General features: G+C 40.0%; 1 protein-coding gene across 1 annotated transcript in view; it reads right to left on the reverse strand.

Moving 5' to 3' along the window:
- The window catches only part of LOC105458934, an 18,065-nt gene extending 5,584 nt beyond the window's left edge, over positions 1 to 12,481 (reverse strand). Inside the window, exons 1-4 of the mRNA XM_011704557.1 lie at positions 12,309 to 12,481; positions 9,067 to 9,611; positions 7,137 to 7,456; positions 4,093 to 4,401 (exon numbers count right to left, since the gene is read on the reverse strand). Of these exons, the coding sequence (XP_011702859.1) occupies positions 4,093 to 4,401; positions 7,137 to 7,456; positions 9,067 to 9,611; positions 12,309 to 12,481 (1,347 nt within the window). The remainder of the gene's footprint in view (positions 1 to 4,092; positions 4,402 to 7,136; positions 7,457 to 9,066; positions 9,612 to 12,308) is intronic.
- Positions 12,482 to 12,992: the final 511 nt, after the last annotated feature.

Consider the following 12,992-nt stretch of genomic DNA (forward strand, 5'->3'; position numbering starts at 1 on the left):
CTCCCTCCCTCCCTCCCTCCCTCCTCTCTCGCGCTCTCTCTTTCTCTGCCACTTGCCGAGTATACTCTGTCGCAAAAGTGTGCTCCCCCTTTGGCTCCCCTTTCGCGCCACCCGATCATCCCTTCGCTCTCCCCCTCTCCCGGCGGCTTTGACGTTAATGGTCCATCGATCGGGCGAGAGACAGGTGCGTGGTGGTAGTAAAAATAATCTTGCAGCATACTTATATATACAAAAACTGTCGATCCTCTGCTCGAAATTCATTGTAAGATTAACTCTCGCGTACAAAAAGTTTATCTCTCGCACTCCCGTTCACACAGCTGTTCTTCCTTTTTTTTCATTACGTTTCACTTTCCACTTACGAATAAAAAGAAATATTAAAATGCCAATATGCTAGAGATGGAGTTTCGAACACGCTGTTATAAGATACCCGTTTCGTTTTAAATAACAGAATTTTGCCGGAAATAAGCCCAATTTTAGTGCACTCGTCGCATTTGGCATTCGCTGCTAATGAAGATTTTTTTTATTTTTAATGCGGATTAGTATTTCGCGTAGATATATACCTATAGATACTGATTTTTTCCGCTTATATTTACATCTGCTTTTTATTATACACGCTCATAAAATGCAGTCTATATGACATGCAGTTATTAACGCAAAAAATATTCGTCAATCAAAAGACATCAAGAATTAATATTAATATTAATGTAATTGCGGTCACTTTCGAGTAATTAATTTAAATTCTATATTTGCAGTGTAACCGTTAGAAGCACGAAGTTCATAATTTTTTTGCTCAAAAAGACTCCGTTGATTATAAAATTGAATTTTCCGCTGTAATTAAATTATTTGGATCAACGAGACGACACGGCGCGGACGCGAAATGGGTCGCTTTACGCTTCACCTACAATGAAGAATTTACTTTGTAAATACCGGTTTAAAGTAGCAAATAAAAGGAATTTATTACTCCTTTACACAGCGCAAGAGATCCGAAGATCTATATTAGACCTTTAGGTGCATTAACGCGCGATATATCTATTGATTTCATCACGCGTTGTGTTTCTCACTCTTTTAAATTACACCTGTCATGACCTAAAATCGGACGAATTTTTTTCTTTTTCTTCTATCATTATATAGATCAAATCTCTTCTCTTTTTTCTTATCTTTATGATATCTATTTTTGAAAAGTTCGCGAAATCATATTTTATACGCATACTTTTCACGTTTTTACATTTCTTCACAGATAATTAGTCTTGATTAGTTTGATAGGGAGAAAGAGAACGAGCGATTTCTCTTTGTCAGAGAAACCGAAGCATCAACTGAAGCATTGAATTATGAGCAATTGAATTATGAGCAATGAAAATAGAAGACCTCCTGTAAATTAAGTTTCAGAGGGGTAGATAAGCGGGAGTCTCATTATCTGCCTGGCTTCCAACTTTAATTAAAAAAAAGTTTGATATTATAAACTTGTCTATCGAAATTTAATATTTAAACGTTGCGGAAAACGACAATTTTCCGTTGAATTTCCGCCGGGAGGGGAAGTTTGACTGTGTGTGTGTGTGTGTGTATATATATATATATATTGCGCACAATGCTCGCGAAATATTCTAGACGGAAAAGGAAACACGGATAGCGGATCCGGTATGGCGTAGCCTTTAAAGCGTGATTACAGCACGTGTAAACACTCGGCGTGCATCGAAACACGCCTCGCGTTCTCGTTGGCCTTTCATGTTATGTGACGTGAGAGTGCAAGTGGAGAACAAGTGTTTGTTCGACATACCGCGCACTCTCGGCCGAGTGTATGCGCTCTCATTAGATTTCGTCGACTCTCTCTTCCTCACGCGACACACAACCGTGACTTTTTCGAAGCTGCCGCAACTCTGATACCGGACGCGCGTGAAAGCTTCGCGACTTGATCTATTTTGTCGTGTTTGGTCGGGATGCACACATCCTGCGCACGCTATACACATTGGAAGCACTGAATTTCGCATGCATGGAAAATATCCTGACTTTGCCAGCAAATATTTTTCGAAGACACATGTCCTTATTGCATATCGCTAATAATAGCTGAGATCAATCTGGGCGAGATGCCATTCGGCTTTCAATGTCACGACAGCACGACATTCAGTTTCCATAGCGATTTGTGAGGGTAACATTCAATGTCGTGATGCAATGTCACGCGAAAATGAGCCGGGCGAGCTCGTGCGATAGTTCATCATACGATCATTCTCGTTGACACGCGAAACTAATGCGAAACTATAATTTTATTTTTAGACACGTGCTTACATTTAGAGTAACAGTATCTGGAAAGGAGCGATACATTTGTATGTGGTTAAAAAAATTGAAAAAAATTGCTATCTAGTTTTCGAGATTTGCACTTGAATGAAAATGTTCATGTTGAGCTTGATTACGTAATCCAAATGCAGATGAGTTTTTAAAATTATCAAAAATTAACACATCAACGAATGCACGTGCGTAGTAAAAAGGATTTATATGAAACAATTATGTTATACATGTATGGAGAAACTTTTTTTTTACGTTAAATAGCTGATTCTCACTCGACATAATTATGATATTTCACTGAGGTGTAACTCAATATCTTGTTGCATGTCCCGAAACCTTTGACATGAACTGCGTTTGCTCTTGACAACGTACGTACACCTCCTGTAAACTATATATTAGCTATATAGGTTCGTGTACACGTGTGTATCGATTTAATTATATATGCATTATAACATTATAGGTTAATAACTATCTTTTTAAATGACTTTCGGAAACTTTTTTTTCGCGCCATTATCTCTCAAATTTGTTTCTCATTTATTACAAAAACGAGATTCACACACACGTCGGCTTCAATATAAAATTGCAGTATAAAACAAGTATAAAAGAAGACAAATTTATCTCTATACAAATAGCTATATAGTTCATTTTTTAATATAAATAAACATTGTAATATTACCTCGAGAATAAAGTTATATCTATTAATAATGATTTAAACGAAGAATCTTTTTTATTGCATATTATGAGAAATAATAAATTAAATTTGTATTTTGACGCTATTTAATTTAAATACGTGTAAAACGATATATGTATTATATATGAAGCAATATACTGGAATAATATTTTAATTTATATAAAAAGGAGATATTGAAATGGCTTCCTATATATTGTATGCTCGTAATAATCGAAATAAAAAACGGGACATTATATAACAGGATATTGAAAATTTTATATGAAATTATGTTATAATCATTATGATTGTTTTATATATATCCAATTTCAATCGCTCTTTAATATATTAGCGTAAATATATGTTTGCCAAAATGTTAATTACATCACAATCAAAATGAGCAACTTTCTTCTATGCAGCGCGTGATATCCCTATACAATTAATTGATCGATTAATTAGTCATGATCGTATATTAACGAATCCAGATAAATATTAAAATGGACTAGAATTAGATTCAAATATTAAATGTATTTAGTGGGGAAAAAATTTTTTTTATTCGTTTTCTGTTAATAAACACAGACGCGAAACGGAACAGCGACGTATTGTGCAACGGATGAATATTCACGCACGATAATTTCGCGCCCGCACATGACTAATTCGTACACGTTTCTGCAGATGATCGAGTGCTACTCGTATAACAATTCACGGCCGTTTCGTTGCGGCCTTTTGTTACGTTTGGCCTGTTTCATTTGGCGAAAGTCGCGTTAAATTGATCGACGAGAAAAGGGCAGGATTTCCCGCGCTGGCCCAGTGTATGTCTTTTCAATTTATATATTTACGATATGCCATCCATCGAACATCGTTGATCAATTTACCATACGTTATAATTTAAATTTATATTTTGCTTAAAATATTTTTGATTAAACATTTGAATTATATGTTGATATATTTTATTTGCTTATTTTTTGTTTCTTTATTTATTTTATTTTATTTAATATTGTAGAGTTATAGGTCATTATTAAAAAAAAATACGCTACGAGATTTTCAAGTGTGATTAAGGTTGACAAGCAATATTCCAATTAAGGGGGAAGCACCTTTCCATTGTATACGTTTTTACAATCACTCAACTCAAAACTCAAATCACTCACCACTACCACCGAGTAGAGAATCTTCGCTTTTAAATCAGGAGCGTCCTTGAGGGGCTCCAGCGCGTCCAGAGCATCCAGGGTGTGCAAGTTGGCCTGGGCATAGAGAGCGCCGTATCTCTCGGCGAGCTGTTCCACTGTGATATTGGCCGAGGTTAAACCTGAGCAATTTTCTTCCGCGCTGAGTACCTCGCAGTTGCTGCCAGTCACAACCGGCTCCGGCGTCGGGCTGCAACTCTCGTCCGTGTGGTAGCCGGCGCTGCTGGACTCCTCCTCGTAGTCGTCGCCGAGATTTTCGTCTAGATGGAAAACCTGCACGGGATAGCTCGTGATGTAGAAACAAACTTTAGACAGACGTACGAAGTGCTTGATTATGAAACGTCTCCTTTTCTCTTCCGACAGTTTCGTACATTTTTGAATATTTATATATATTCGAGTATTTATTTCCATACCCAAGTATTTATTTTCTTTTGCAATGAACGTTTCTCTTAACTAAATGTCCTGAAAATTGGAGAATATATATCGGAATAAACTGAATCGCGAGAACCATGTTGGTATTTATTTTGTTCACGAACGAGACTAATTGTTTTATCAGTCACTATCGGCATTTTAATTTTTATCATCACATGTTAAATTTATAAGAAAAAAAAACTTATTGGAAAAAGATACTGTTTTTCCTTTCACGCAAATTACGTTATATTATCGTATGAAAAACCAGAACATTATTATCACCACGTGAAAGCAATTGAGTGAACTATTGCGCGTACTGTGGAGAAACTACTGAACAATCCGCAGCATCCACTCTTCGATCCACTCGTTTTCGATTGGGATTTGCAGTCGACTCTGATTGTGAGCTTCCAATTAAAATGCACTCAATGGAAAGCAATTAACGCGTTTTGGCATGTGGCCGGTTTTTCAATCTGATTCTGTTATATAACAATTTAGGCGCCACTTTTCCACCCTTTTTACAATTCGCCGTCATCACCGTCTGCAAATGCAAGTAAATAAGATAATTATTCACGTGTATTTTTGTTTGCAATTTGACGAGAGTAACGCAATCGTGGAATGCACGCGCGCGTTCATTATCGAGAATCCGTTTAAACACCTGACGATAGCAGGACTCGCCGAATTTCCAACCGAATTCTCGCTCTAAATTTCGTGAAAGGGTGAACGTTGTGCGTTTGCTGAAAACATTTTAGACGCCCCGTCGTGTCGGATACCCCGGTCCTCGACGTATCCAGCACGTGAACGTGGTTATTTTCGTCATCAAAGCGTCGGCCCTTCCTTTCCTGTCTCGCTCGAAAAGAGGGAAACCAAAAGGTAATGTGCAAACTAATTTGGCCGTTCGTATTGCCCGGCGAAATAGAAATTGCTATTCTCTTTGCAGACGGACGTGTTACACGTGTCGCGTCACGTAAATCGCACATATCGCCGCGTTGTGTTTCGCGTGTTTTTTTTCCCGAAAACGCCGCTGAAAAACCCCAGGCGTATCAGCCGACGACGACGCGGATTCAATTTGCAATCTTTATTGCGCGTCCGCGAAGCTCGCCGCGCGACGAACGAGACGCGCCAGTCGGACGCGTGAAATATTTATCACGTGTGCGTCGCCATTTCCCAACGGCGTTAATTTATGACTTGGCATTAATACACGCGATATTAATCATAATGTATTAACGCTTCACGTACATTAATACTTCGCGCGCGCTCGAAAACATTTCTCTCATGAATATTGTATATTGACTTTACGATAAATTCGACAGAACAATATTATTCAAAACTCCGCGTAATCGCGTTCTCGATCTAAATTGTGAAAAAAGAATCGTGCGAGGTGTACGATGGAATTTGCAATAAATCGCGCCGCTCAGGGATACGCACTCGCTTTTCCACTCGAGTAAAAAGTAACTTTTTTTTATTTGATTCGCATTAATGGCAGGCTGTCTCGCGCGTATCCCGCGTATTATTATACCGAACCGCATATATGCGAGCGCATGTAGGCCATTTAATGCCGTGTAATGATATTTTATTCCCGACTCAAGTTTCAGAACGACGATGCTCGAAATCAAACGCGAATACACGCTATGTGCTACATAGCCATCGAGAGAAATAATTTATGTCCGCGCAGCATAATTCCCGCGCGGAGTTTCTGCTCGCCCAAGTATAAACACCGATCTCTCATATACGTACACACGTTATATCGTATTCGCTTTTAATACCCGTCTGTATCCTATGTATCCAGGTTGTCATACGATTCTTGTTTACTTATTAATTCGCGTGCGAAACTCATTTCCAGGATTGATATCGAGTTGCTTGCACGGCTTGCGCGCGCTACTGTCATCTTAAACTGAGAGTAGTCGAATGTAAGCAGGTATATACCGGCGTAAACTCGTGTAATTTAGGTTCGCCGTAGGGTCCTTATGGGATTTCACGGTGGTTACACACGGGCACCTTTGACATCGTCCGTGGGTCGTCTTGGACGTGTGTTAGCTGCCGGAATCGCAGGTCGCAATCCCACGGGAATCGTAGCACTTGCGCGTGTTGCGTTGTCGTATGTTTCGGGGTTATTTTCTCGCGCTTGACGGCGCAGGTTTTTCACCGTTTCTTATTGTTTCGGCTGACCCGGTACGAATTTCTCATGGAACCCCTCTCTTCCCCCTTCCCCTCCCCAAAAAAAACAAATCGTAATCGTATATTCGACGCGCCCATTGTTCCAGCAATTCGCCGTTTCTGTGCCAAACCTTTTCACGCATTTTTACGCTTGAGACAGTCGTGCGAATTGTTTCGTGGGTAGACAGTATTAATCGACGAAGACTCTATTGCGCGAGTATTGTTGGGATCCCGAAGTATTTATTTCTTCATTTATCTAAAGTTGGATTTCTCCTACAAATATCATTTCTCTCCGTAAATACTGTTTCTGTGTTGATCTCTAAAATCAACTTCATCTAATCCTTTTCACAAGAATCCAGCCGGAAGAAGGGAATGTTCCCTTGCGGATTTTTGAAGATTAAATTTCGAGAGCATCCCCGCCGACGGAAATGTTTTAATCTCACCTGCGGATTATCCTCGCTCATGAATTGCAGGGCGAGCGCGCAGCCCCTCGAAAACTGCAACAATCTGGCGGCGAGGGCCGGATTCTTCACGTTCGTCGGTCCGGAGGTAGATTTCCTCAAGGCCATCCATTCCCGGAGCGCCTCCTTATCCTGCTCGACCCGGCGCTTCAGCTCCTCTAGCAGATTCTCCAAGCTGCACGGCCCGCCCGCTTTCTCCAAGGTGTTCAGCAGGCTCTGATTATCGATCAGCCGCTGCTGGATCTCGCTGTACTTCAGGGAAAGCTGCCGCTGATGCGAAGCCGCCTGTACACCTTGATCCGCTATAAAAGCGTAAGAAAAGATCAGAGCTTCTCTCTCTCTCTCTCTCTCTCTCTCTTCGGTCGTTATTATTATTTTTTATTATTAGAGCGGAATGATGGCGCGAGGCGATTATTACTGCATCCACCGTCGCCTTTTTACGGTGCCTCGGGCTACGTAGATAGCCGGCCCGATATCCGGCATGAACAGCGAAATCGCGGAGAGTATCTGACATCATAACTAAATATGCCACACTTTCCTTTATATAATGAGGCGAGATTAAATTATGCGGCATATCCGCACTCTCGCGCACGAGGCATAAATTGCGACAGGTTTATGCTCCAATAAGTTACAGTTCGGACACACGACAGTCTACTCCCATTATATCATAACTAATATATGGACACCTTTTTTTTTGTTCTAATCGATAAAACCGTAAAATAATTTCTACCTTCTATCAAGAAATTAATCAAAGATATTAATTTCACTTGTACGTATTAGCTTGTGTTAAATCAAAAAAATAAATGAGGCAAATAAACTTACATGAAGGCGTTATAGAGATGATTAATAATATGAAACTGATTAATCGAAATAGTTTTGTTGGCAATTAAAGGATAATGATCAAAGACGGGAATCAATTGCAAAAATAAATTGTTAAAGATTATCTGTGTAAAAGAAAATATAAGAAGTTGACTATTTTGAAAAATTATAATTACTGACATCTTAGACTTTTTTTCACGGTAGGATACCGTGAAAGTAACATTTCTCCGCGTGTTTATCAATATTTATGCGCTGTCGCTTATCTTTCTACGCACATTTCTCTCATCTCTGGAACCTTTCTCCGCGGAAACGTACCGGCGATGACGCGTCTCGAATTAAGCGTCGTGGGAAGTTATCCACGAACGAGAGAACGGTGGCAGTCTCCTATGTAAATGGCTTAACACGCGCCCGACATTAGTCCATTTGCATTTGCAAACGTAACGCGGCGCTTCGCTCGTGGCTCCGTTAAAATCCAATGCTTCACGGTTCCGCGTTGGAGTTCCAGATATATACATATGCGGTACGACGGAACAAACGGCCGCACAACTTTATTCCGATGGAATTAGCGATGCGCGCTAATCCCATCGGCAGCGCAGCCGACGACAATTATGCGCTTCACTGTGAACCGCCGCGATCGTCGTAAATGTCAAATCTCGTGTGAAAATCCGCGCGAATTCGTGTAAAAAAAAATATATAATCGTGAAATATTGCTTCGCTAATCTAATATTACGCTCGTTACCAACGATAATTAACACTCATTTTTCAAATAATTAAACACATAATTGAGGGATAGATGGTTATCATCTATCTTCGTCGCTATCGATTAACTACACTGGTTTCCGCATAAAATTGGAATACTGAAATTTGATTTATGATTATAGTTCTTAGATTATTGTCACCGTGTGAAATTCGCGTAATATTATTACTTTAATTTGAAGCTCTGTCAGATGATATTCTAAATACTTATAAATGTAAAAATTCAATAATACAAGATTATAGAAGCAATTTTGTTATTTGATTCGTAACTCGCATTAACGTCTGAGAGCCTCTTATAACGCGGTCTTTAATCTTAACAACAATTTGAAGCATGTACCTTTATTGCTCCCAGCGTGCTTGCCGAAGTTCTCGATCTTGTGCAACGCTAATTTGTATGCTTCCGTTCGCGTCTCGAGCTCCTCTTTCAGTGCCACCGGCAGTGGCACTAGATTTGGCGTAACGGAATTCTCGGAGATGTTTGTCTGCGAGGATGGCACTAGTCCGTGCTTGCCGAGTCCTTCTACAGCTCTCTCCAGAGCACGTCTCCTTGATAGCAGCGTGCTCTTCGTGTTGGGCGATAATCTGTTCAATGACACGAGAAGTTTACACCAGATCCGCGGTCGGAAGTGATCCTGACTAGTCGATATCAGATGCACTATCCTCCAGAGGACCTGCTCGATCCGCAGGATCTTCATATCGCTGACGTTCAGTTCCACCAGTCGGGAGTAGAGCGCCTCCAGCAAGGTGAGGCTGTGCGGTAGCGTTTCGATCAACAGGTCCACCGGAATATCCGGCAGTGCAGCCTTTAAGGTGTAATGCGGCAGCTTCATCAGGAAGCCGGCGGCTTCCCTGTATTGTCTGCCCTCGTACAACCTCAGCAGTCTGAAAGAAAAAGGATGTAATTATCGTGTTATCCTGTCAGCGGTAATGTGTCGGTAGAAATTCGTGAACGTTGTAGAACAGCATCAGGAAAACAAAATCAAGCGATAACCGTAGAGAGACGCGAACTAATTAATCTCTGCGGTTACGTGCTAGATGTAATAATGTTTATTCGTGATAACGAAAATTACTTCGATAACTGATGTAAAATATGTTATGCAATATTTACAACAGCAAAGAGTTTTACATGTCAAGAATTTTTATCGCGCTTTCAACATTTTTGATTATTGTTTTTATGCCATTAGATACGATCTCTTCATGTCAGATAAACAATATCTACACAGAGTCAGACAAACGCACAATCGCATCAAATGTGATAAAAATTACATTTTTATGTAAAATTTTATCGCGATCGAGTGTTTTATAAACTCGTTCTCTTCGGAAATACAATAGGATCTATAATTTTATAGTATGGATTCTTAAATAGCAGTTATTGGACGTATAATAAAGCTGAGAATTATGTGATTATGTGAATTTGCGAAGATTTGTAGAAATATCGATATCGGTATGTATAAGGTTGCGTCAACATATTATATGAGCAGTACAACAGATTGCGTGGTAGATTTTGCAGGGACAGGTGCGTCTCAAGTAGATAGTTATGGCGTATACATATGGCGTATACCGTCATAATTTACCGATCGTCTTTATATACCTTAAGGCCAAATCACACTAGCGATTGCCGATTGGATTGCAATTGTGACTGACGATTGGCGATTACTTTTTAATCAATCAGAGCAAAGCAGTCGCCGATTGAGATTAGTAAATAATTGCCGTTTAGACAATGCTCTATTCTAATCGCCAATCACAATCGCAATTCAATCGGTAATCGCTAGTGTGATTTAGCCTTTAGTAAAGTTTGCGTTTCAATTATGATGGACTTGGATAGTATTCGTCACACAACCAGTCATACTGCCTAATATGTTGATGCAAAACCCTGTACGCTAATAATTCACATTGAACAATTGCAGTTTGAATTTATGAAGTTGTTGGTGATGCCTACGCAATTCAACTTTTGAACAGAAATATATACAAATGTCTCGCGCGATTAATGTTCCATTGTGTATCTGATATTTTATTTTATTATGTATGAAATGTAATAGAATGCAAATCAGGAAAAGCGGGACTAAATAAAATTACATACTGCTCTACAATCCGATTACGTGATTGAATAAATTGAAATCTGAGTGAATTCAGGAAATATAAAAATATAAGTCACGGTATATTAAATCGCGTATTAAATCGAAATTAAAGTTACAGCCGACCGTTATATATATATATATATATATATATATAAATATTAATATACGTACATTTAAAAATCTTATATAAAAAGCAAGATTATTGTAAAACGCACTTAATTGAATGCACTTGAAACAAGCTTATGAATTTTATTAGATGAAAGTAGATAAAGTTTCACCTAATTCACTATTAATAAAAATCGTAATACACAATTCCATTGTGCGATACGCACGTGATTATGGATTAATGAGCCGCATTAAGGCTGCCATCGGCGCTAATTACCTATAGCTCGCTGGTCTTGCGCAAGCGCAACAATCAATCAGTATAGTGGCGAGTTACCGTTATTAAGAAGTTGCGCGTCGAGAGGACGTGTTTAATTTATCTCGCCTCACGGACAAATAGGTTCGCCGGCGATTTATTACCGGGCGAATTACTCCTATTAGGAAGCGGCGGCGCTAAGCGGATTTGTCGCGCGGCTCCGCGAGCTCGCGTCTCCATTTCCGTTATTATGCGGGAATAATTCTCACCGTTGCTTTTTGCAATCCGCGGTTACCATACGTGTTATTGATCGATCGTCTTCGTGTGATTGATTGTCACGGCGATTCCCCTCTCGCGGTGCTCCATTAGTGCGCGCGCGACGCGCGCGCATAGCGGGATTAAGTAAACCTATTACACGTCGCGACTGTCTGTCTGACGGATACGGCGATAATTATCCCTGATTCTTGGTTCGCGAGCGGAGCATATACAATGCGATTCGATACCTAATTGCCGTAGTTACACGCAGACAGCGAAGCGTCGCGATCTCACGACGTATACGCGCTAATCAAAATGTAATTATAAATCGTGCTATTGCCTCGTAAAATCCTTTGTCACGATTCTTCTCGTAAGTGCGATGCATACCTAAAAGTGCACAGTGCTCCGGTAACCGCAGAGATTGCGCGTTATTCTTAATTAGCAGCTTCAGTATGTTCATTATACAAGATGACATATCTGGAACGTAAGGACATCGCAAAAGCAAAAATATGCGCATCGCTTTGAAAGACATGTTCTTATCCAGGAGGATAATTAAAACTGATTTGTTAAAAGCGCGAAAAGTTTCTCTAACAGTAATTCTCATACCGTTTTTTTTATCGTGATTTTTAAAAATATAAAACATCTTTATATATAAACAAAATTTTGAAGTCTCAATAGTGCTCACATGCTCATTTCCTATAAAATTTTTTCTAACAAATTTTACTCTATAATTTTTAAAAGATTGTGCAAATATTATCGCTTTTTCACAAACCGTAACATGTACGATTACATATCTGCGGAAGGTTTGAGAATCACTGGCTCCGAAACACTAAGATTGAAAAAATATAGATCCGAGTTAATAACTTGCGCAAAATACGATCCACATACCTTCTTAACGCCATCCGCGGATTCGAGCCTTCATCCTCCGGGATGCCGATATGACCGACCTGGAACTGCGTTCCGGGACCCCATACCAGCCTCTGTATCGTATTTCTGGGTCGCTCCGGTCTGATCCTCTCGCAGGAATTGATGCCTGGGGGTGGTACACTTTGCCTGCTCATCTTCGTCCGCACTTCGCCGCCTTATTTTCCTATCTCCCTTCGACGTGTAGGCGCCGGACCCCGTATTTATTTATTCCCCTCGCGGGACGAGGGTTAAAAACGCCACTCGAGAATCGCCTTTACGACGGTCTCACTCGACGGCGACACACCACTTCGAGACACATCCACTTCTCTCGAGTCGGCTTCTCTTCTTTACCTTCCGCTTCGTAAACTTTCACGGTCCCTTTCTCTCTGTCCTCGATGCGATCTTTGACCTATCAGCCACGCGTCTTCGCGAACTTTGGATCGTCGTCCAACCTACTGTGTATTCTCTCGCAAATTGATACTTTTTACGATGTATTTTCAACGCTGAGTCGATCGCAACGATGTCTTTTGTCCATTTATTTGCGTACCCTGCTTTCGAGCTTTTGTCAGCCAAATTGATTTCAAATGTTCTGTGAAGGGCGATTTTTCTTCTCTTTATATATAGATAGAAATTTTGTACAATTTTTATAAATTTGTTATCTACATA

The sequence above is a fragment of the Wasmannia auropunctata genome, unplaced genomic scaffold (assembly GCF_000956235.1).
Source record: "Wasmannia auropunctata unplaced genomic scaffold, wasmannia.A_1.0 LD334250.1, whole genome shotgun sequence".
Classification (NCBI taxonomy): domain Eukaryota; kingdom Metazoa; phylum Arthropoda; class Insecta; order Hymenoptera; family Formicidae; genus Wasmannia; species Wasmannia auropunctata.